This window comes from Euwallacea similis, chromosome 3 (genome assembly GCF_039881205.1).
Source record: "Euwallacea similis isolate ESF13 chromosome 3, ESF131.1, whole genome shotgun sequence".
Classification (NCBI taxonomy): Eukaryota; Metazoa; Arthropoda; class Insecta; order Coleoptera; family Curculionidae; genus Euwallacea; species Euwallacea similis.
Window position 1 is genome coordinate 6,577,924 of NC_089611.1, and position 25,837 is coordinate 6,603,760.

At 38.0% G+C, this 25,837-nt stretch overlaps 1 protein-coding gene across 2 annotated transcripts; it reads right to left on the reverse strand.

Annotated features, from left to right (window-relative positions):
• Positions 1-162: 162 nt before the first annotated feature.
• Positions 163-24,953, reverse strand: loaf (lost and found). Of its 2 annotated transcripts, none has more exons than XM_066406459.1 (7): positions 24,553-24,953; positions 8,583-8,806; positions 8,253-8,397; positions 7,067-7,183; positions 6,806-6,979; positions 6,469-6,739; positions 163-4,384 (listed from the first exon to the last, which is right to left on the reverse strand). In XM_066406459.1, exons 1-6 carry the CDS (start codon positions 24,671-24,673, stop codon positions 6,558-6,560), a joined length of 963 nt encoding a protein of 320 aa, XP_066262556.1. In that variant the 5' UTR covers positions 24,674-24,953; the 3' UTR covers positions 163-4,384; positions 6,469-6,557. The 2 variants fall into 2 exon arrangements, with proteins under 2 accessions (XP_066262556.1, XP_066262555.1); XM_066406458.1 differs by having other exon boundaries at positions 6,469-6,742; positions 24,553-24,951.
• Between the last annotated feature and the right edge of the window lie 884 nt (positions 24,954-25,837).

Genomic DNA, 25,837 nt, shown 5'->3' on the forward strand with positions numbered 1-25,837 from the left:
TTTAGCTTTTGTCTTTGGAAGGTGAGGTACTGCCGCAGCCGCCTGTCGAAGGACCAGAAATAGCACCTAGTGATTGACCCTCCGAGGCGGACAAGGTTTATTGATGGGGCATTTTTTACGCGGTGGTGATCACCTGGTTTATAATAGGAAAGAAACGAAGAATTTCAGTAAGATTTTTTATTAAATAAACATTCCGTACTCCATTAAGAACACACAATATGAGTATTTCGCTAAAGGACTGTAAAATTTTCTAACATTTGGTCAACAGTTGCAAATGACGACTTTATAACTTATATAAGAATATGATATAAAGGAAAACGATCAACTCAAAGCCGCTTTCGAGGACACTCCACAGAAACATTGACTCTACCTTCCTTTGCAGTGTCCATATAAAATTTTAACTATCAGTGACGTGAAAATGAAGATATTATGAGGGAGTTTTGGAAACTCCATTTTCCTAAAATATGTATACTTCATGGATAATGATACATTCCTACATATACTCTAAATCAGCAAATCAGAGATTGCAATATACAATAGTAAATATAACTAACGGTATGCCTCTATAATATAAAACATTTCAATAGTACAATACTAATAATTATCGTTAATTACAAATTTACCTATAGCAGACACGTTCTTTGGGACATACACTTATCGATTAGGCGGCGTCAGTCCACCCTGTAAAATCTTCTAGAAAGGTGAATGAATAGTGGAGTTGGTCCTTAGGGGGTGTCTTGAGGGTAACTCGCAGGAGGTTTATATAAAGATATGATAGTTGCGGTTGAATTATCGAAAAATGATATGTTTCTTACCAGGACTTGGAAGTTTAGTTATTGCTTGGGAAGTTACCCTCAAGATGGGCCTTGAAATGATTCAATTAGTCGTGATTGTTTTGTTAATACACACGAATTGAATGCAGGTGAAGAAGAGAATTTGAAGAGGTTCGTATTTATTCTAGATCATAGAACTTCATTAAGAAAGATATTCATCAGAAAGCCAGTTATAAAGTGGCACTGTAAAGAAATCGATATTCTTGACAAATGCCATTCCATAGGTTTTGTCAATTTCTTACCAGTTGCTTAACAACGATGCCAATAATAATTTAATTTTATGACAAATACATTTTTTGCCACAATTTTTTTAAAATCCCCCTCCCCGAGCACCCCAATTACCTCGGCTACCTTGAAAATGGCTTAAAAGCAATATAAACTTTATTCAGATACTCTTGGAAACTCAATTTATAAAAATCATTCTCAATCCGCGTGTAATAACCAATGTGAAAAATAACGTTTTTCTGCGCTTGCGCCCTTGCAACTCTCCACCGTGACAATTTTGACACGTTTTATGACACATTTTTTGACACACTCATCTAATGAAGCAATTTGAAGTCTGTGAATCGGGCTACATTACGTTACTAAGTGGAAATCTCTAGCTTTAATAAATATCGAATCGCAGGCCCCCAAAAAGCCCTCTAATGTTCGGGTTTTTCTTCAAAGTTATAAATTTAGTGCCTATTTTCCTTTGCGAGTTTGTGGGTATATAGAGACCTTGCATTTACCGTATAAAGAACTGTACAGAGAAGGAGCTATGTGTAGCAGATACACGCCATAAACCGAGATTTGGACCTTTTTCAAAGGGGGAGATATGTTGCGTCATAAAATTGACGCGTAAAAATTATTTTTAGAATCCGCCCCAACTGGTGTAATCCCTCAGATATCAATTAAAAATGTTAAAAAAAAAATGAAATAAAGCCCTGTGGTGGGATGATTCTCACCACAAATCCCGCTAAAATTTGCAACTTTACAATTTTTGCCCGAATGTTCTACATTCAAATGACGATATCTTGCAAATCAATCGAAGAGCTACAAAAGGCCTCAATTTTAGGCGCGTTCCAATCCCAATAAAAAGGAACGTTTTTACTCAATAGAACGCTTTAATCTAAACTAACAAAACCGTGAAATTTGTGGAAAAACGTGAGAGATGTAAACATTGTTAAAAATCGGTAATGATTTTACAAATTAACGTGTTTGTCAGCCAATAAAGGTCAGGCATTATCTGCACACGAAAACGATTAACTTTATGTGATGTAAATGTATCCAACATCCGAGTGTAGTGATTAAAAAAAGCAATATGTAAACGCACCTGTAAACAGTCCTTTTTAACTGTCAGAAAGAAATTTTTCACTTAATAGACGAAGCTTAATTTTGATTTCTGGACTGGATTGAAAGCCTGTTATTTATAGTTTCAGATCAAAATTGTGTACCTGCTCAATTAAACTGGCTTGACTTAATCTAACTTAAACAGGAATAACTGGCAAATTTTATACAACTCTGGTTTCGCTAACCTGAATTAACTTGATTTAGCTTGGACTTGGAGTAACCCAACAATCCCACAAATGTACGGGTTTATAAACCTGAAGTAAGAAGTAAAGAAAATCTGAAGCATCTGCAAATCTACACTAACTCGAAGAGCCCGAAAATATTGGTTATATTAACTACAGACCCGAACTAACCTGAATTAATCAGATGTACTCTGCACATTCTCCAGAATTTGAATCGAATTAACTTGAATTTTCCGGAAGTACCCTGGAAATTCCACTGATTTGAAGGTTTCTTGATTTGAAATAACGCGAGTTACCTGGAAATCTGCATTAACCCGCAATAGCACGCGAGGTTCCGCAACCCTTGTTTACTTGTATTGTTAGACTATATTGGCATTACCAGAAAAAACCCTGAAAATTTCTAAGAGCGATAGATCTACTGTCAATTTGATTTTATTTCCCCCAAAAAAATTGATCTAGAATAATCATGAACCAACTTCAGAATTAACGTAGAGACCTAATCAAATTTCCAAGGTTCGGCAACACTGCTTGGCTCTTCTCAGGCACTGGCATGACGTCACGCCCGTATAACTTCCAACAGAAGACCAGCAGGGCGGTTGACAAAAGAACGTTGCAGCGTTGCCAATGTTAGTGCTAATGTTTCAACAATTCGGTTTTTTTGCTTCACGACCAAACTCATTCACACGTGTAGATATTTCTTATTAAAGCATGTTTATTTTACAAGCTATTTATTGTAACATTGATAGTACTTGAGTATTAATGAGGCAACGAAAAGCAAATAATGAAAACGTCCGTTTTTGTAAATATAGAAAATTTTACTAGAATTAGCTTAAGAGTAGGTAGAGGCTTACCTGTATTTTCTATACATATTATAAAGTCAAAAGTGATATTTAGACAAATAGAATTTCCTTCCAAAAAAGTGTTTATTATTATCGTTTAATAAGTCTAGGGGAACTGGAGAGCAACAGGAGACTTCCATTCAAAGTTTATGGCAAAGTGGATCTATGGCTGGAAGTGTTGCCGATTCTTTAGAAATTTCTTTTCTTTCTAGACAAATTCGGTTTCATATGATACTAGAAAATTACCTACATTCACCAAAGCAAAGAATGATATGTGATACCGCTTGATATGAATAAATCAAATGTCAAGACACACATTCCTGAAGAAGATCGTGTAACTTGAAACATTGTTAACTCAACAATAAAGCGTACATTCTTCTAGCCATAAATCTTTGAGATGCACGTTTAGAAACATAAAACAAGCATCCAATATTGTTGTTTCTAAACACGTATTTTTCTCCTTATTAAAATTAACTTACCGTTGGTTTTATTTCTCGTAGAGAGTGTAGACTTAAATATTTAAAAGACCTTTCGTTTGAATTGTAAGTAGTGATCACGAATAATGGAGTAACTATCATATTAAGGTTGTATTTAGTATTTGTCTATGTTGGCTGTGTGCGTTTATCTCCCCCCTTTGCATCTACATATATTGAGGTTTAAGCAACTTTTTCATAACTCACAATAAGAAGCGTCCATCAGACCTGAAGGGGTGGAAAATACCGTCGGTAAAACTTTGATAATATCAAGAGTCTCCGAAAAATGTAGGTTACGTTTCGAAACTTTCCGCTACATATCTTGTGTAGATGCCTGGACTCTAAAAGCTTTTCATTGGATTTTTCAGTTTCAAACTTTTTATTATAGTTCCGTGAAAAGGGGGTTTTTGCACAATTAAGACTAATGAAAATCATGAGCCACATACACCCACGTCACAGGTTCAGTCACTCCTCTTTCGACGAATGAGATTTCAAAAATGTAGCTCTATACATAAAGAAATTCCGTCCTGCGAAAGAAACCCTTTGGATGACTGGTTTCTTTCAATTTAACGCTTCTAACACTTAAGACTATGTATATAGAAATATAAAATATTTAGCAATCTCACGGTAGATGTCGCGGATTGTCGGCATCGAAAAAACTGCGCTGTTGGCCGAGAGCTGGGTTCGGGCGCGCTCGGCTCACCCTGCGGGCTACGACCCGGTCGCTCCTGGAACGAAAACATGAACCTTTAGTGCGCATGCTGAAAGAGTCAATACAAAAGTTGGAAAATTGCTAAAGTACTACGTTAGAAAAAAGGACCGCAAAGCAAGAGTTCTACCTGCAACGTCCGAATCAATGACTGTTTTAAATGTTATTAACCCTTTTGTGACGCTTCTGATTGTGATAGAACATTCTGAATAGTCAACCTTCGCAGGAGCTTCTAAGTCCTATTCATATCAGTGAGGTATCAGCTTTCTAAAGGCTCTCATTTGTTCCATAAGAATGAAACTGAAAACATATTGAAACTTTTGACTCCTTAACTCCTTAAATAGGGAGGATATTTAAATAAGATTTTACTAAATTTCCCGGTATAGATATCCTCAATAAGCAATGAAATTTCAGATTGAATCGGTTTAGAAGCAGTGGCGTACCGAATGCCAATATAAATTACTATTCCTGTCGTGATAATTGAGAAATCGGATTTTGAAAAATTGCAAGTTTTTGATCAAGTGATATAAAAAGCAGTGGTATACTCAAACCGGGTGTAGTTAAAAGTCAAACTATGCCTTTCTCTTTATTTTTTCCTCCTATATTTGCCCGACCTGTTCCACTTCTGATTTTGTCAAAATTTATTGATAAATGTCAAATTTTGTCACGACCTTTGAACTCTCAAAAATTTCAGTGGAGTAGAGCCTTTCCGGAGGCTCTCATTAATTAATTAATATTGAGATGCGTTCAGGCGTTTTTCTTGGTTTTATTAAATTATTTTTCAACTTTCTCGCACCACTCCTGATTGTGTCAAAATTGATTGACAAAAATCAGGGTTTGTAGGAAATTTCACGAGTTTTCAAGCTCTGAAGATGTCAGTGCCGTAGCTCTTTTCTGCGGTCTCTAACTCAGTTGTTAAAGGTAAAGTGAAAACTCTCTGGTGCTGCCCCTGATTTTGTCTAAATTGATTGCAAAATGTTAAATTTTGTAGGAAATATCGTAGACATTCAAGCCTTGTGAACCTCAGTGGGGTGGTTGAGAGTTCTCATTAATTTCCTAACTATGACGTGAAAAATAACCATTAAAAAAAATTTTTTTTAGTAATTTGAGCTCCTTGTTATACCGTCTCTGATTGTATAAAAGTTAATTAATAAATGCACGTTTTCTAGGAAGTTTCACGAGCTTTCAAATCCTATAAACATCAGTGATGAGCCACTTTCTGAGCGGCTGAACTTGACGTGAAAAACCAGGTCTTTCTCTTTTTTATGTGTCTCGTGATGCCTTTGATTTTTTCAATATTAAATGACACATATCAGGTTTTGTAGGAAATTACACGCGCTTTTAAGCTATATAATCGATAGTGATTTAGCATCGTTTTGAAGATCCTCAATAATTTTGTAGAGGTGAAGTAAAAAACTGCACTTTTCCTCGATTTTATTTACACATTTTCTCCCTTCTTGTGCCGCCTGTGTGCGCACGAGCTTTCAGTCCTTTATAACGTCAGTGGAGTAGTAGTACCATCACGAGGGCTCTCATTAGTTTCTGAAGAATATCAAGAATTTACTCAAAATGAAAGGAATTGTCTGGTTTTTTATCCATTTTCGACCTTCTCGTGCCGCCTTTATAGTTGTGTCAGAATTGATTGATAAATGATGATATTTCGAGGAATATTTCAACAATTTGAGCCTACGAACATCAGTAGTGCCACGAGCAAGTTCATTTTTTATTTTTTTATTTTCGACCTAAAAGTCTAAGATTTTGTGTGGACGATTTTTCCTGAAAATTTCCAAGACTCCTGGCTCTCGAATGAAGTATTCAGGATAAGTATAAGGTCTAGATCAGTCAACGTAAGTGTACACGTAAGTAAAAAGTGGCTCCTCAAAAACCTCGAAATTTTGCCCATTGGCAAAGCCCAATTTTCGAATGTGAGACGAACCTTCGACAATTCCTTTTTTTTTTCACTTTTATACGTGTGATCGAAAAGCTGGGAGAAAATTTAACGAACCCTCAGGTCTTTTAGAATTTTTCCAAAAATCTTATGATATCCTCAGTTAACCTGGAAGAGCGATAAATATTGGCAGTGCCATCTCGTGGCGGTCTTACCTACTGCTAGACGAACCATTCGTCTTTTTGTTGCGCGGACGGCGCGTCGCCGCCTCCGTTTTGAGGGGCGGCGATCACGGGCGGCGCGGTTACCCTGCCGGGCAGTAGGGGCGGCCCAGGGCCGGCGGCATGCGGAACCCGGGTGGGCCCGCAGGGTGGCGCCAGTTTCCCGACGTCGGCGTCGTGTGGAGAATACCGCCGTCGGCCAGCGTCGTCGTGCTGCCGCCGCCCGGTTTCACCGTCATGTGACCATTGGAACCGTACATTTGTGCTACTGAAATCAAAGAAAAACCATATCCTCAAAATAGGCCCTTGGCGGGAGGGAGCGAACACTTACAAGAATATGCGTTCTGCTGCTGGACAGAGTTGCCGTGTCTGTTATTCCAACTGTTTTTCCGGCAGACACATACGGAAATTGCTACGATTAAAACTAATAACACTAAAAGGGTGCTGACCACCACTACCACGAACCACGTGAACTCGAGGCCTAGGATGGTACCGGTGTCGTTGTCTGCAACCAACGAAAAGTGCATTTAACAAATCTCCCTTTACTTTTTTACAATTTTTTGAGTAGTTTTTCTTAATCTTTAATACCCACTTTGGCATTTGGACGATTCGTCTGACCCGTCCGCACAATGGTTTATCCCATCGCAGACCAAATCATCAGCAATGCAGAATTCGCGCAGATTACATCGAAATTCAGTACAGGCGTGCTCTGGAACAAACACACAGGGATTTAATTCCTATTGGAGATTAGATTTGTTTCAATTCGTTTTCCATTATTGCCTCGCAAATTGAAAAAACATACAAATCCCCAATAAACCAGAGGATTCATACGCCCTTCAAAATTATCTTTCGTACAAAAACTGTGAATATTTTATACAGATGGTTAATACGGCAATAGATGCGTTTTTCCTTTTTTTTTCAACTGGTTTTCCGATCGCATGTCTAGCTCTTGCCGATTTCGAGATATTGGCGTCTGAGTGAAGAGTATACGGGGAAAGTGCCGTTTAAAGATGAGTTATTTCGGGAGGAGAGGGCGACGCAACTCATCATTTTCTTCATGGTTTGGCCACATTCAACTCGGTATAAATTTTAATTAATGGATAAGCAATGATCGATAACAGTGATGGATATATGGATAAGTTCCGTAGTTTCCGAGAACTGGAGCGGGCTGTCGCACAAAGGTGAAGAAACACCGTTTTGAGCTGAATATTGGGGTTTCTGTGCCAGCTCGAGTGGGTCCCGGTCGATTAATAAAAAATGTCTTTGATTAATTTTATTAATTTCCAGGGAAATGAGAGCGCATTTAACCTCCCCCAAATCGAGCATTAAGAACCGCAGTCGCGAACTAATGTTACAAACTGAATTAAGAGCATCTTTAATGAGGCTTGTTGAATCAAATTACAGTCATACAGCCGCGATTTACTGACCCATTCCGGGCTCGTAAAATACTCTGCAGTGTGTGCTTCGGAAAGGCAACAATTTCGACTGATTTACGCCCTTTAAAATAATTACAAAGGCACAGTACTTCAATTTTAATTGCCCACACCAACCATCTTACAGGTTATTGTTGTCACGGCCAAACTTGTTTTTGAGCTTATGGCAAGAGAAAAGCTTCCTACGCCAATAAAGCCGCCGGCACAAATCTAGCCATTTTATAATATACTGACGTCACTCTAAGCATTAAGGGAGATTGACGTGCATTGTGGGCTGCCTGGATTTAGGGACAGCAACGTTTACCTCGCTGACGTACCTTTTCGGTCTGGATGAAATTTACTTACTTGAGTCTTTAACCGCAGTTATCACTAGTTTAAACCCATTGGTGTCGGTACCCCAATTGTCGGTGACGTATTTCAAAGTTACGTAGTTAGTCCTTGTAAACATGGCTCCCAGGTTCTGTTTGGTGTGCTTACAGGACAGATCAGACTGCAAAAGAATGGAAAATAAATCCCCATTAGAGGCGACGATTTTTTACTGGGAACGAGGGACATTTAATCGACCCATAAATTCAAAACTTGTTAAAATGTTCCTCTAGGTTTGAGTGCGTTTGTTCCGGTCATTTATCAAGCTTGCAAGCCAAAACTTTAGGCGGAATAATTATTTAACTTTACCTTATAGGTGCCAACGGCATGAGCCCCATCGTAAATGAACAAATGGTCGTTGCAGTCCAGCTGAAGCCCGTCGAACCTGAGCATGAACCTCTGCAGAATCGAGTGGGTTTGAAACGTTATCACGCAGTCCAGGTTCCTCTCGTTTTGGCTAAACAGCACTGCCCCATCAATTTTCCTATACAACTGTTGAAGGAAGTGGTTCTTGCAGAGCGTCTGCATGGAGTCTGAAACAAACATTAGATTCATTAGAGAAATCATTCGGGTATGTCATCATAATAGAGGCGTTTCCTATTCTCACTTTTGTACCCGACAAATAAGATTTTCGCGTCTGGTCCTCCGAGGTTCGATACGAACCGTTTCACGGAGTTTCGCAAAGAGATTCGTGCCCTTTGCGAGTCCATGAAAGAGAAGGGAGACAATTTAAATATATTTTCCATTCTGTGCGCCTTTTGATGTTCGGGACGTCCTAAAAGCATTTTCTAGAACATAGCGTAGATGCATGAAGTTTTAGGGAGCCGCTTTTCACCGTTCCTGAACCCTTTCAAAAGACTCGAGATGAGTTTTGGATGGCACTTCCGGATAACGATATTAGAAGGGATCGTATTTTTGGGGTCGATATTGAAATATAGCAGATATTTTCTTAGTTGCAAAGGCATAGTGGTGGACTAAAAGGAAGTGGAGGTATTTCGGTTAAAAATAACCTCAAGAGGTCATTAGACATAAAAATGCCCGTTTTGTGGCATTTTTCAAATTTTCTTTCACGATTTTTCTGAAAAATATGAGTTTCGTGACGAAGGGTCTAATTCAAAAACAAAAAAATTACACATTTAAAAAAATTTTTTTTGATTTAACCGAGTATTTTTCTAGGAAAAATAACTTTTTTAACGTTTCGAATTTTTTCGATCCGAGTTTTAACTACGTCAAAATTGATAGTGGCAATCGTTTTTCTAGGGAAAATTAGCCGAAAATGACTACCCTATAAAGGAGTCTACTTTAAAAAAAGAACATTTCTTTTGTCGAAATACCGTATCTTCTCAATTTGAGTGACACCTACGCCAAAATTCAGTTTCAGCACTTTTATGGGGAATAATAGTTGCTTTTCGATTTCCCGTTTTCTTCCACTCTGATATTGACTTCTTTAAATTTCACCATTTATACTTTTCAATATTGAGAAATCAGATTTCAAAGAGCTGATATCTCTAACCGTACTGAAATTGTGGAGCTTTAAAAGGAGACATCTGTGCAGAATAATCTACCAAAAAATCCATTTTCGGTTCTCCATTTTTCTACCACCTAGCGATGGATCTTTTCAAGGAGTTGCCATGTATACATTGGAATATTTAAAAACCGGAATCTTGGAAGATAATTTCAATCAGAAGTGTCCCTATACCCATCTTTAACTGATTTGAATTTGGCTTGAATAGTACGTTTATTTAAGAGAATCTACGAAAAGGTTTTTTTTTCAGTTAAACATATTTCTGCTACCCAAAAGGGGATTTTTTGTTAAATATATATTTTTGGACATTTAGAAACTAGATTTCAAGTCCCTAATTTTCAATTTGAGTTTACCCATACATATCTTTAATCGTTTTGCAGTCGAAAACCCTCCAAGAGGAAAAACATTGAGTCAGAATTCAGCAGGTAGCCACTTTATGCTTTGAGATTGAGTGCTAATATCTCGGGAACCTGTGGAGCAATTAACATTAAAAAAAACTCCAATTAGTCGTATCCACAAGCTCTATATGCCTGTTAGACGGCGTCCTAATATTTTTTTGGCCTCTGTGATATGGTGTCCATTTTTAATGTATACAGGGTGTTTACGGTCTTGTGATTTTATTTTTGAGGGATGAACAAACACCTTAAAAAATGTGATAACGCTAAAACACCTTAATAAAAGTCAAATAATAGGAGAGATGTGATTTTTTAACTTTTTTAAACGATTTAATTTTTTTTAATTATGCAAACACTTAATTAAAAAATTAATAAAACACTGCGTTACAGCAGGTGCTCAAAGTTATCCCTGTTGTTGAATTCAAAGTCTCACTCGACGTATCCATGAATCGGCATGACTTCAAAGTCCTAGGCCTCGCTGTCGAATGATTGTCGCAGCTACTTCTTCGTGGTTATGAAGGTCCTCGAGGTCAAGTATTCCATTGGTGTATACCACGGTCTTCATTAAGCCCCATAAACAAAAATCAAGTGGAGCAAGGTCGGGTTACCGAGGACATTGACATTATTTACATTGAGCGAAACTTTTTGTTCAACAACAGGTCGATAAAGTTATTAAAAATAAAGTCTTAAAAAAAAAATCATATCTCTCCTGTTATTTGACTTTCATTAAGGTGTTTTAGTGTTAATCACATTTTTTAAGGTGTTTGTTCACCCCATAAAAATAAAATCACAAGACCGCAAACACTCTGCATAGATAACTAATCGTCACTAAAATTGCTCATTCCAGGGAAATCTAGGACTCAGGGCCAAAATAGGAAAATAAATCGTTTTAAAGGAGTTTTAATAGATAATCTTAAATTTCCTCCAGTTTTCAGTATCTCGCGAACGCCAGGAGCAGACGGATCGAAAAACTGATTTTCACTCGTTATTCCGTACAATTCATTTCCACCCTCCAGGGGCGCCCATGAAGTCCAGTCTCAATCTATCCCCCGTGACAAATAATCCCCCAAACTTTCCTTTGGAGGACTTGTTTTCAGGCATACCAAAATCCCTTTATTGTGGCGAGAATAACGGAGTTTAGAACTTCATATTTTGTTCTTTATTCAAACTTTCTTATTAACAGAGCCTGCTATAATAGCCCCACACAATAAAATATCCCTTTGTTGTTTCCGTTTGAGATTCATGGTTCGTAGCTCACAGAAATTCAACTCTAAAATTCCACTTAAGCTTCACCTATCATGCCTAATCCCGACCCACTCAAGCAGCTGAATAAAAGTTAACAACCCTTTTGGAAGGCGTCCGTCTTTGCCCTACGTCTTTATTCTTCCGGTTTCCCTTCGTTCAAATATTTCAGTCTCGTCATAACACCGTTTTGATTGGCTCTTCAATAGGGATCATATCGATCCGACGTTCGAGAGCCTTTCCAGAGAAGTTCATTTAACTCCCCTCTCGCACCTCGGAAATTTCGTATTCATTGAAAATAAAGGGGATTTTTTCCAATGACGTATTGCTTGTCTGAGTACGTGCCCAAATTGCCGAGTTCATTGACAAACAAAATTAAGTTCTAAGGTGTTTTTTGGTCGGAGAGATGATGGCACGAACGTGACATTTTCCCAAACTGTGTTGACACTATTTAACATCGAAACATCTTTTTAAATCCAGAGATTTTATCGCCGGCAATGGCGTTTAGGTGGGACTTAAATTTCCGACGCTCCCATCCAGACATTTATTTTTAAGACCGCCATAATCGTCAACTTTTGTTCAGCTGTAATTCTTTCTCCGGGCCTTTACAACCACCATTTCGGCTTTTAATTTAAACTCAGCCGCTTTAGAAGGTTGTAAGGGAAAAATAATCATTACTACTACGCAATTTGTGTTCGTTTATGTGCCAGGGGGAAAGTCGAAAATACGTCGAAATAAAATTGTTCACAGAACTCAAATAGAGCGAAAAATAGCAGCTATTCCAGGCGAAAGTCTATTGGTGGTTATTACGGGGAACACATTAAGGGCCCATCAAATTGGGGTGACTTTTCTCGTTAACACGTCAAGACCCATGTTAGGCTTGAAGCGAACAAAGTGATGTATGCTGTAGATTTAAGTAATGGGGAGCTTTCAGGTTGGCAGGCTTTAGGTAAACGGTGAAAAATAAATTATAAAGTATCATAATTAGAACTGCGAAATTCCCAGCCTTCGTCACAATGAAGAGCGTCTGAAAATTACGTGCGAATATTTTGGGAGGCAATTCGTTTAAATGTGATTCGGCATACGCCGCAAAGATACTATCAGCCGAAATATAGGCAACTAGACATACACGTAAGCGTTGAACTTATTCAGTGCACCATATTGTCGAGAAAATTCCGCTCCCGAAATACGTTTATTGATAAAATGTGCTTGAACTTTTTATGGAGAGAGAGAAGGGCTTCAAAGACGCGACAAAATCTATCGTAATTCTTACGGGGTACATAAACCAAATACCCATTTCTATGGATAGAAAATAAAATCACTTTGAAGAACGACACCAGTTTAAAAGCGCCCGCCGTTCATCTATGTATAGAATCAGCTTTACGGCTTATAAAAATTGAGATCTCAAAGGTCTTTCAGAACGTGTTGAAAGGCCCCAATCTTCATCCATAACGTATAAAATAAATACCTAAGTAATGCGGATACGACAAGGGAAATAAAATACCTTCGGAAGATGGTTGTTTTAAAACTCCCGACCTTAATCGCTTTACAAAATAAAACTCCTTAGTGCTTCCGAGTGCGGTTCGATGTTTCAAAACGCTTCTACGGCGCACAGCTTTATGTTTCAAACGTTTATAATAGGTATGCCTTAATGTCTTCTATTTAAGAATGAATACAGGCGGATTGTCTGGATAAATGTGGGCAAAGCCCAAAACTCTAACAAACGATTTTGGGCCAATATTACTTAAGCCCAACATTTCTTTTTTGAAAAAATGACTTCTTTGATATTGCAACGCGTGATACTTTGCAAAAAATTGCGGATTTTTTTCTTTTTTTTTTTTTTAATTATTTCTCATACTTTTTTATACAAGTATCTGCAATATCTGCAAGTTTTCGGGACCGCGGAGTGAATCGGGGAGCTGGATGGGGTAAAATAAATCAAAAACATAGTTGGATAATGAATAAATCATGTAATGAAACTAACCTAACCCAACCGTAACCAAACCCACCAAATCCTTAAGCTAACCCAACCAAGTTAATCTTACCCAATTCACTCCACGGTTCCAAAAGTTTGCAGATACTTATATAAAAAATAATGAAAAAAAAGAAACAAAAAAGAAAAAAATCCGCAATTTTTTGCAAAGAATCACGCATTATAACATCAAAGATGTCATTTTTTCAAAAAGGAAATGATTCATTTTTGTTGGGCTAAAGTGACATGGACCCAACATTTTAATTACACATTTTTACCTGACACACCTCCAACTCAAAATATATTTACCTATACGAGCAAAAATCAATTAAATTGTCTATGAATAACGTTGTGAAAGGATGACAAAAATTAATCTCTAAGTGGGCCATATTCCTGTTCACCTTTGACAAAACTACACCATAGTAGCACCGCGAGGGGAGGGGGGCGAGTTCGCGACCCCTTTTCTTAAGACCCCACGTTTCGGGCATCCATCTGGTCCGATCACGTGACTTGTTAGCGGAAGCTTTACGAGGCCCCGACTTTAGTAAGCCCACTTGATGCCCGGAAAAATGGTGACCTAAACGAAGGGATTGAGCGGATATTTTTGCCGTTTAACCTTTCAAAGGGCCAGGATTAGGCCTTAAGGGAGGAGGCTTTTGGGAAATTTCGAATCCGCCTCGGAAAACAAAAAGTGAGTACCTTCAACCAGCCGAACGGAATTACACTCTTCGCTGATATGGAAGTAAAGCAAACTTTTTTTTTTCAGAGAAGTCCCGTTCGACCGAACCTCACTCACAAAGGGGAGGCAGACAATTGTTTTAGTCAGGAGACAAAGTTGAGGCCGTCTCCCCATCTTTCAGTCGACGCTTTATTTATCTTTAATTCTCGCCTTTCTCTCCATGAATAAAGGCGAGATATCCTTGTTCTCTGAGATATCGAGTGTGTAGTGTCAGTTGCAAAACAAATTAGGTCTCGGAGATCCACTTCTAGTTGATTCGTCGAGAATGGATTGCAGCGATTCCGGTTTTTTGTTGCAAGAAAAGTAAAGTGGTATTAAAGCTTTGGGGAATTTTAGAGAGGAGATGTAAGAGGATGGAATAAGTTATGAAAAATGAGTGCCCTCAAATTGAGCTCAAGAAGAACGTTTCAATTTAAACCGTAATCTAGACCGGGAGTTTTGGAATTTCCCACAATTAAACTTTTGTATGCTTTTTTGGGATTTCTGCAGAACTCCCATAATTACCACTTTGGACTAATGGTACAGCATTAGAATGTTCCTGCTTTGATGGTTGGTTCGAAACTATAACGCTTTTCCCTTTAATTTTCGTTCTCATAAAAAAATCGATTTTTTTTAGTTTTTACTCATTTCCTGCACATTTCAGTCACTCTACAAAGTCGCATTAATGAGATTCACAGGCAATGCATAAAAAAGCATTTTTTCTTCAAACAAAAAATGTAATAAACATACCGGGCTCAGATCAGAAATTATGGGCTTCCCAATGTAATTTTCTTCAAACATTTTTTTTTCAATTTTATATGATTTTTTATATGCAAATCAAGAGTTAGAAACTCGCAGTCATATTAATGAAATTCACAGAAAATGCATTAAAAACCACTCTCTTTTAATAAAAAAATGTGCCATAAGTTAGTAACGTCCCGAGGTTGGATCAGAAGCTATAGACCTCCCAAGTTACATCAAACCCACAACAACTTCTTCTGCAAATTTATCGATTTCTTCCATTTTTCAATTCAAAATACGTGAACGGGAACGTGTAGAGCCCTACGTTAATGAAATTCACAGTAAATTCATAAAAAACTCTTGGCCTCTCTCAGCTAAAAAATAGGTCACAGACATATCATAAGTTCTATGCCTCCTTCCAAAGTCGATTGACTCGAGACATTTTGTAATTCAAACTGTGTGACGTAGGAATTCATAGAGTCGGACTAATTGAAATTCCTATGATATACAGGGTGTCCCATTTAAAGCTGTGATTGAAGATTACTCAGAAACGGTACGTTCTATGAAAAAAAGTTTCAAAGAAAAGTTGTTCGGTAAGAAGAGGGACATGTCACGAAGATAGTTACTTTTAGTCATTTCAAGGGCAACTTTTTTTCAAATAGCAACCCCATGTTTTTTTTACGGATCCTTGTAGACCTTCAAAAAATGAGTATTTTTTATTTAAACAATTTTTTTATTAAACGCGTTATTGCAGAGTTATCCTTGATTTTTGCCCAATTTTTGAGATAGTCGAAATTATCGCATTTTTTTCTCTAGAAAAGTTTCGCCATGCATATTCTGTTTAAAACTCGTAGCAATCCTCCTATCTAATCAAAAAAAAAATTATTTCCATGAAAAAAAGTATTTTCTTAAATTGTTCTCGTTAGAGTCTGCCTTATAACAGGCCAACAGGAAATCGATATTCTTTTTTCGACAATCGATCCGATTGTTTTGTGTGAAATTATTCTTTTCGTTTCAAAATTTAATGATTAAAATGTATAAAAACACTCCCCTTTTTTAACTAAAAAATACCCCACAGACTTGTTAAATTGGGATCATGAATAGTACGAGCCCTCAAGGACCCTTTTTTGAGCCTGATTGAATGGCACTTTTTTCCTATGCCCATAAATGCCGCAATCAAAACTTTTCTTCCCAATAAAACGAAAACTTAAGTCCATCAAGACAAGACTGTTTAATAATTAAATAAGCCGATGAACGACAGGGTTCTTTAAACAGCTATTGCACTCGTTACTTCTCACAGGGCTTGTTGATCACATTAGGTAGTAGTTCTGTGTTGAATCAACTTCTAGAGAAATTGCTCTTTTTTGTGTGATCCAAATTACTAAATAACTGTTAGGAAATTGCTCACGTAATCGTTTCTTGTGAGGTCGTAGGCGTCCCACTGAGCGATCGATAAATACAAGTTTAAGGCTGATGCATGAACTCAGATAACGCTTTCATTCACTACACCAAATTTACTAGAAACACTGCAGAAACGAATTTAGATCTCTAGTTAGATTAACGGTTTTTCAACTCAAAAATAAATTACATTCGAAAAGTTTCCGAATTTGCATCAAACTCTGTTCGACGCGTCCGATTCCCGGATACGACAGATCCGTTTCTAATTAGTTGGAATAACATGGCCCTGTTCCCGACAAATTTGAGTTATAATGTGAGAAAGTTTCGGAACAGTGACTGATGGAAAATTTTGGGAAGTTTAACGTGGAATTATTCACATGTTTCATTTTTAAAAAAATCGTCCAGATTATAGACCACTGCGCGTCGTATTTCGGTTAGAGCATCCATACGTAATGGGATTATCCCCTAATGACCGGTTAATCCAATTTAGCTTCAATGTGTTAAGGTAGACACCAGGAGATATGTAGATGCAGTAAGTATCCATTCAGTGCAATTCCGTTAATTTGGTTTCTTTCCCCGAACACCGGAAAGTTTGAAAATTAATGGCCACATCAGGGAATCCCAATTTCAGGGCACAAATCCCTGAATCGAACAAAAAGCTCCGAGCAGCTTCATAAGTTTCATTTCTCGGCGATAAAACATATTTGTTCACAAAGCGGAAACCGCCATTTTGACCATAGTTTTTAGTTAGACTCGGTCCCATTGTATGGCAAGTAATTGATTTGATTTAGGGCCGCATTCCGGAAAATATGCGATTTTACATTCCGCGAAAGAAATGTTTGCCCGAAAAAAATGCATTCCGTGCGATTTTCAGTTCGTTTATGGTAAATACAATAGATAGCCATACATTTTGAGATGGGAAGAGCAACCGGAAAGATCATTTAAACGCGTGTTGACTCTTTCTTGAAATCATCCCCTTGAGACCAAAAGGGGAATTCGAAGATGTTATAAATTGAGTCTGGTTTATTGGAGGCGAATAAATTACGTGGAAAGATCACTTTATAAAGATTTTTATATATAAATTCGAGCAGACACGGAAACAAAAGTTGTTTAAAATAACCCACGCTTTGCTAGGAGTTTGCAAACTAATTAAAGAAACGCTTTAGGATGAAGTTGTTACCGAGTTTCCCTTAGTTTCGAAAACGTAAACAGTCAGGTGAAATCCGGCTGAGAATGCTATTACTTGCAGCTTTTCATGATTAAATTACGATTTAAAGGAGAATGGTGGATGTTAATTCAATTTTTATATTTAAAAACTATTTTACTTAGCAAAAAAGCACACAAAGGTGCTTTTCTTGACATTATGGTGAAGTACAATTACGTGTATCATGTTAAACGCCCTATTTGTCAATTATTACTGCTAATTAGAATACCTTGAGTTGAGCTTTAACAGTCACGAGTACTGCATCAAATGAGCATTAAAAATAACATTATAGCAACAAAAAGAGGTGTAAGTGTTTTTCTTGACATTACGGTGAGGTCAATTTTCGTGCTTTAATATTCCTCTCCTTATTGTAGATTATTACCGCCAATTAGAACACCGTAAATTAAGTATTAGGTGTACAACTTTGCTTCCGCCGTTTTTGAATAGATGTATGTAGCGGTAAGTAATGATCGAAATAAATAACCCCATGTGGGCATGCAGGAGCCTTGGGCACCTGTTAACATAACCTCATAAAAATATTAGTCTATTTGTGTCTTCATCATAAAGTTATTCGCAATTGAAAATGTCAGTGTACGAGCCAAATTCTCGTCATTTGCGGGAGGTTTTACTTTTCTGCTTCAATATGAAGAAATCTGCTGCTGAGGCTCATCGAATGCTCTCAGATACTTATGGGGAAGCCACTATTAGTGAAAGGACATGTCGTGAGTGGTTTCAGCGCTTCAAGAACGGTGATTTTCACGTCGAAGACCAACATAGCGGTGGAAGAAAGAAGGTTTTCCAAGATGCGAACTTGGAAGCATTACTTGACGAAGACTCGTGTCAAAGTCAACAAGAATTGGCACAATCATTGGGAGTGACTCAACAAACAATCTCAAAACGCCTCAAAGACATGGGAATGATTCAGAAGCAAGGATATTGGGTGCCGTACGAGTTGAAACCAAGAGATATTGACAGGCGTCTGTTCGCTTGTGAACAGTTGCTTGCAAGGCAAAGACGGAAGGGATTTCTGCATCGTATTGTGACTGGGGACGAGAAATGGGTTCATTACGATAATCCCAAACGCAAAAAGACTTGGGGATATCCCGGCCATGCTTCCACGTCGACGGCCAAACCGTCTATTCATGGTTCCAAAATCATGCTCTGTATTTGGTGGGATCAACTCGGCGTAATATATTATGAGCTGTTACAACCAACTGAAACAATCACAGGTGCTCTTTATCGAACCCAATTAATGCGTTTGAGCCGAGCATTGAAAAAGAAACGGCTGCAATACAACGAGAGACATGATAAAGTGATTTTGCAGCACGATAATGCTCGACCCCATGTTGCGCAAGTGGTCAAGAAATACTTGGAAACATTGAAATGGGAAGTCCTACCCCACCCGCCATATTCTCCTGACCTAGCTCCTTCTGATTATCACTTGTTTCGATCCATGGCACATGGGCTAGCTGACCAACACTTCCGGTCTTATGAAGAAGTAAGAAATTGGATAGAATCGTGGATCGCTTCAAAAGATGTCCAATTTTTTCAACACGGGATTCGTATGCTGCCCGAAAGATGGGAGAAAGTAGTGGCCAGCGATGGACAATACTTTGGATCCTAAAGGTATAATTAGTTTTTTACAATAAAATCGCGAAATTCGGAAAAAAAACGGCGGAAGCAAAGTTGTACACCTAATATTAAAGCTAACTTCTACTGCATCTAATGGGTATTGAAAATAACATTATGGTAACAAAAACAGATAAAAGTGTTTTTTTTTACATTACGGTGACGTACCTTTCCGTGCTTTACATTCAACTCCTTAATTTTAGTTATTACCGTTTAATCGAATACAGTGCATTAAGCATTAAAACCCACGTACAATGCACCAAACAAATAACAAAAATAACATTATAGCAAAAAAACATAAAAGTGTTCTTCTTGACATTATGCTGAAGTACATTTGAATGCATTAATGTTCAACCCATTAATATCAGCCGTCATGAATGAGGCGTTTAAAAAAGTCACATTTACGGGAAATAAATATCGAAAGTAATAATATTCTCCAATTTTCATAAATAATTAAATAACGCTGTTCATAGGTTGCAATGAAATATGCATGACGGTCGACAGGTTTCGAATGAAATTAAAGCATTCAGTTGATACAACAATGAACTAATTGAGCACAATAAATAATTGTTTTATTGTCCAGATCTGCACTATAAAGTTGTCTTAGGAAATGACAATATACCATAATCGTAACGCATGCTCAAAAAATCAATTTCAATTTATTTTCTAAGAACCACTCTCAGCGCCATAATATTATATTTACTCCTGGAATATTAAATTTAAATTGCCTTACAAAACTGGGTTTGGAAAGTCGTTTGAAAATATACGACGTTAAATATTCAGAAGCGGGATGTAGTTTTTATCTTGCACCATTTTCCTCGCGGCGAGCACCGCGTTAAACCAATATTGAATTTGATGCTTTAAAATAGGTGGAAAATGGAATTTCGGAGAGGTGATTTAGTACTATCCATTACGAAATTTGCTCTGAGATTTAACGCACACAGGCCCAGAATTTCTTGGGAGTTCCAAGCAAACTCCTGCTCAATTCTGCTAGTGCCTAAACTACAAAAAAATAGACATTTTATCAAACCCTCGAGAAAGACCTTTTTTTCCAGGATTGAAGTTCCGACGAACTTCCTGAATATTTAATGAGGTTGGGTCGAATAAAAGGCGTATCACTTTGTAAACCAATTTAAGTTTAATTTATTTGAGTAAATAGCTTTCTGCCGTGGTAGAGCTTCGCAGGCAAGCATTACCGTTTCAAACCGAAACACACTTCCAAATCTACATTCAAGGAGCGTCCACAGTCAAAACTGTTATCTTTAGGTCTTTTATAAATATTAGAACTCTAGACCTGCACAGGACGAAATAAAAGGCACCCAATAGTCAAAGAAGTGAAACGCACGAGTGAGATTCGACCTTTACGGGCCTTCTGATTGAAAGGCTAAAGAGGGATCAGTAGACTACACTAGTGCTTGCCAGCTGTTTGAATGAAGAACCGAAAAACTATCTACATTAAATTAAGTTCGGTAACAGTGAGATCAATTTAGATTTAATTTGCCAAAAAACTTTCATAAACAGGCGTGTCATTCGGAGTTTAAATTGATGGTTCAATTAAAAACTAGAATATTTGAAGGCCCTATACGTACATCTATCGGATGGAGGAGAAAGTAGATAGGGGGAAATATACATAATTTTTTTTTAATATTAGAAAGTAGTGAGAAGCAAACCCGTGCATTCAGATTGAATTCCCTAACTTCCTACTGCTAGACCTAACCAGTGCTTACACCAAGCCAGTATGTTAACTGAGCTACAAATTTCGCCAAATATATCCATATGAGGGTTAAAAAATGTATGAAACTATTTCAATTTTTACTTAATCCTCACGAAAATTGACTAAAGACAAGTTAAACATATGTAGCAAAACTTTTATTCACTATCACCCCAATTCTAAAAACGAAAATTTGTTTGAAAATTCGCGTCCTTCATCGGTCTATATACAGGGTGGTCCCTAAGGGTGTTCCGACAGTTAAGGAGCTGGTTGTCTAGATTATTTTAAGGCGAAAATGTTGTATAAACATATATCCTAAAACGAGTCGTTTCCGAGATAAACATTATGAAAAATAAAATGCTTTTCTTTGTATTTTCAAAATATAATAAATTTGAAAGCGACGCGAAATTGTAAAAGGGACAATGGAGGACGTACGTAACACTTCATTTGTTTTGCACGGCCAACTTTATCTATTTAACAAATTTGTTATTATTTTCAGCATAAATTTTCATTTTTTTTCCTCAAAGACCACTTATCATACCAAAAAAACACAAGAGACATTTTTGGTGTATTTTGAATTGGTTGTTTAAAAAAAACGTAACCAAATGTAGAAAATGCCAGTGGTGTACCCCCATTCCCCTATAAGAATTAACATGGTAACCCTCACGCACGTCTATGGTCACCACATTTTTCTTTAAATAGAAGAGAAATGTACTGTTTGGACTACTGTGTAGATATACCGAGTTTACGAAGAATACGAATGAATATTTTGATTTTCTGAATATCTAACATCCTGCATCTCGGAAACGACTCATTTTAGGGCATACGTTTATATAACATTTCCGCCACAGATTCAGAGAATCAGCTCCTTAAATATCGAAACACCCTTAGGGACCACTCTGTACCGTCTACGTAGGTCTTTCATTGGTTTAATTAATAGCAAAGTTGCACCTCAGCATAACCTGAACTAGGTAAGTATATCTTTCCTCATATAGAACTTCATTCAAGAGGTTAAACTTGCAGGTTCGATTAGCGTCAAGGAAATAATAATACGGTTTGTTTACAAGGCTTTGTTGGCATTAAAGGGCTTGAATTACTCAATGTCGGTTATTACAGGAGCGTATTGCGTGTCATGGTTCACAATTTGCATTTTTATATATAGAGGCTCAGCTGTTGAAGAAATCGAATTAAATTCTCGCTTTTGATAAAATTGTACCGCCCAGAAAATGATCATAAACCCATTTCCTATTTTTATTAGGGAATATTGCCGGCCCTCTAACCTTTAGATAGCGGTAACCGGATGTTAGTCTGAGGCGATTCATTGCTGAGGATGATCCGGATTCTCCAACACGAGTTGTTTGCCTCGATTTAGGGTCATTAACAAGTTCTATATTTCGACCGTTTCAGACTGAACTTGCCCAATTAATTTTGTATCGACCACTCCAGATGGTGAACGGCAACGTGTGTTAATGGGAACAATACCGAAACTAAAATTTACGGATTTATCGTAGTATGTAATTAGTTTTGTAAAGGGTAGCATGGAGCTTTATCAAAGCAATATGTTCCTTCACCATTTTGTCTAAAATTGTGGTGGTCGGTGGAAAAACTTTGTGTTTCTGGCAGCCAGAAATAGCAATTCCTTGCGACAGTTCCTTAATTAAATCAGTAGATTCGGGCTAAGACCCGGAGTTCACTTCTTCGCTCCGGACTTGTCCCTAATCAACGCGGAACCATTTTTTACCGTGAAGCGCGGCCCTTTTTATAGTCCCGAATGTAATCACTCCTGCTTGGCGGGAAATCGATAGCGCCGGACTAGTCAGGACCTTTATATAAGAATGTTTTTGCCACTAGGGCCAGACACATACACAAAGTGACAAGGGGAGGGCCACGGGAGTTATCCAACGCAGGGGCGGACCAATTATTATATTTCTCCCATTCGAATTGAGCAACGAAAGAATTTTGGTTATTGGAGAGTCAAAAGGGGCACCTCTTTGCTTTTCTAGTTAATAAATACATAGCTGTAATATAAGGAATCCCCCCTGCTACCCTCGCAAATAAATAGTACGTTGAATTTCTCAACAATTGCTTTTTAGATTTTCTTTGTTGTAGAATCAAGTAAAAGTTAGAGAAAGTTAAAACAGCAGTGAGAATTGACACCTTTCTATCGGAGAGTCGATTTGCTACCATTTTACCGTAATAACACTTAAATGAGCGAGACTTAAAGATGTCTAAGAACTAGACATTAGAACTTATTTCGAAAACATTATTAATTGTTAATTATTTTTAAAAATGGATGTGGAATTGTACGAGTGTTTCAAAATAACGATAACAGCACTAATTTATTCATTACAACTCCACTGCGAATTATTCGTATGCAATATGCAAGCGAGCCTTCGCCATTGCATCAAGAAACTGTTCGAAATTTTATTCTAAGAGGCCTTGATCGTGAATTATAGATACTTTTGTAATTTATTCTGATGACAAAAAGAATTTCTAATAGTATGGAACGGAACACGATTTTCCTCGATTCAGCCTTGAGAAGAGCAGATAGAATAGGAAAATTTGAATGAAAAGAGGAGCTGCCTCAGCCGCTTTTGCCTTCATAAGACCTTGTCAAACAGAATATTCTGTCTGAAGCGGAATCCATACTCAACATACACTCTCAAATGTTCAAGCTCAATATTAACAGCTACCCAAATCCACGTATCAAAGTTCCCAAATATCCGGGCTTCCATTCGGAAAAATAAAACTTGAAAATGTCTCGTCGTATCGCATTAGCATACATATAGACTCGCGGAGAAAATATCAGATCTGTCTTCATAAATTCGGTAAAGTCAGGAAAAGACCCGTAAATTCTCATGAAGATTCGGCAAGAGGGGGGTGAGTACTGACACGGACATGTTTGTATCTATACATGCCCCAACATGATTTTTGCCCAGTTATTGATTGGCCGTTACTTTTCCAAGAAAGACCTCTCCTCGCCGTCAACGAGCCCGAATTGGAAATTTAAATTGACCATGGAAATATCCATTAATTTTCGTTTCTGGGTGTGCAGATGTTGGCTTGATTCAGGAAGCCGCTTCCCCTCAAAAGGCAGCCAAATTTGCCTCATTACATCCCTGCAGCAACAGTATATTTCAACCGGAATATTTTTGTCCTTGGAAATTTATTCGGGGATGATTAGTATCGTTTGTTTTATTAGGGGGGGTTGTAATGAGTATTATAGTCGACGCCACAGATGCTCCGCTGGCGAGGGATTTAGGGGCTCGAGTCTCTTTACCCTTAATATATTATTTGGAGCACTTTTTGGCAAACTTCAAGGCGTTATTTCAGACTATTAAACTTTGCATGAAAGGTATTAATTATTCGCTGAATGCCTCTATTCAAACTGAATTAAAGTGAACGATTGGATCGAGGGCACCTTCTAATTGATTCACACAATCTCCATCTCGAGTTAGGAACAATGCTCCAAGCGATATCGCCATTTGACACCAGACCCACACTTGAGAAATCAATTATTAGTTTCTCAAGCCCTTGGATTTCGCATAATGTGCAGTTTAAGCAGGATCCATCAGGAATTTCATTAACTTAAATAATTGAATTTCGGGGGGTCGGGCCTCGGCGGATCTTTCTCCAGGGATGTTCGGTGAGCTTTTTATGCGCTCACAACACATCAATGGAATCGATAAACTACTGAATATATGAGGACAATAATAATGGACTTCTCCACGTCGGACTACTTACAAGATTTGCTCTTATCGGCCGACACCAGGCCGTTGTAACTGAGGCTTAAAATAAGGAACAAGAATAATGTCACTAAAGTCAATAAACTCGGGGGGCCGGGGCCCCCGTCCCGCAGTCCCATGCCACTCAGATCATAACCAACGATTCCCGGCCATTATTCCACACCCGGACGACTCCTGCAGGACAAGGTCCACCTATTTGGGCACTCACATGCTTCCTGCCGAAAAACGGACCGCTTGCACCCCGCAAAAATAGAAAATAATCACCCCCCAAGGGCTCGAACGACCCCTCAAAATGGACGAGAGTACGAGTCCCTACTAGAAACGGATCGTAGTTGTAAATTTACGTCGGAAACTCGCGCAACCAGCCCGACGGCTCCCTATCGATTCCAGAGCCGGCGTCTTTGGCGTCGCGCCGCCCCGACGCTGCCACGTTTACGGGCCACGTGAGAATGACCCTTTGGGGAAAGAGGGGACGTCCGACAACAATGGAACCTCCAGAAATTGTTTGGAAACGAGGACTGGATTTATTCTTGGACAAATAATTAGGTCATTATTGGAGAGTTTAGTTGCCGGATATTGGGCAGGAGTTGCTGTTTTTGATATTTGAAGGGGGGCAAGGGAGGCAGACGTCTCATTCGTTCTAGATGTATTTTTACTCATTTTGCGCTTGTCGGGCAATCCGAGGTTAACGGAGGGGTTTTGCGGCGCTCTTTAAGTCGCATATCGACTTTTTTCCATGAGACACCCTAGGCAAATTGCAAAAACGAAAGTTTCCTTAATACGCTCAACGATAGCCGTCTTTATCAGTTTTCGAGTTATTTCAAAAATAAAACTAAAAAATGCACCCCTGTTTGAAGCTTGTTTACGCAGAACACCCTGTATATTACTTCATTTGTTGAACCCCCCATTCATTAGGCATAATTTATTAATAACTATTTATATACCCACTTCAGTCAGTTCTTGAGTCATTTGAAGTTAACAGCACGAATGCTCTTCAAAGAGCTTTTTCAACGCTCCTCTTTGACTCACAGAATCTCGAATTATTTCTACTGGACACCCTGTATATCACTGAATACTCTGCATCTTCCCCTGTAACTATCGTAGCCAGTTTTCGAATATTTGAAGCCTCATCAAATCGCATTTTCAAAATTAAAAAATGTTTTTGAGATGCTGAAATTCTACTCTTTTTATACAGAAATGTGTGTTTCCTCTAAAATTAAAAATAAAGGTACTTTACTCACGAGCCATTTTCATCATTTTCGAATCTCCCTCGTATGAAATGA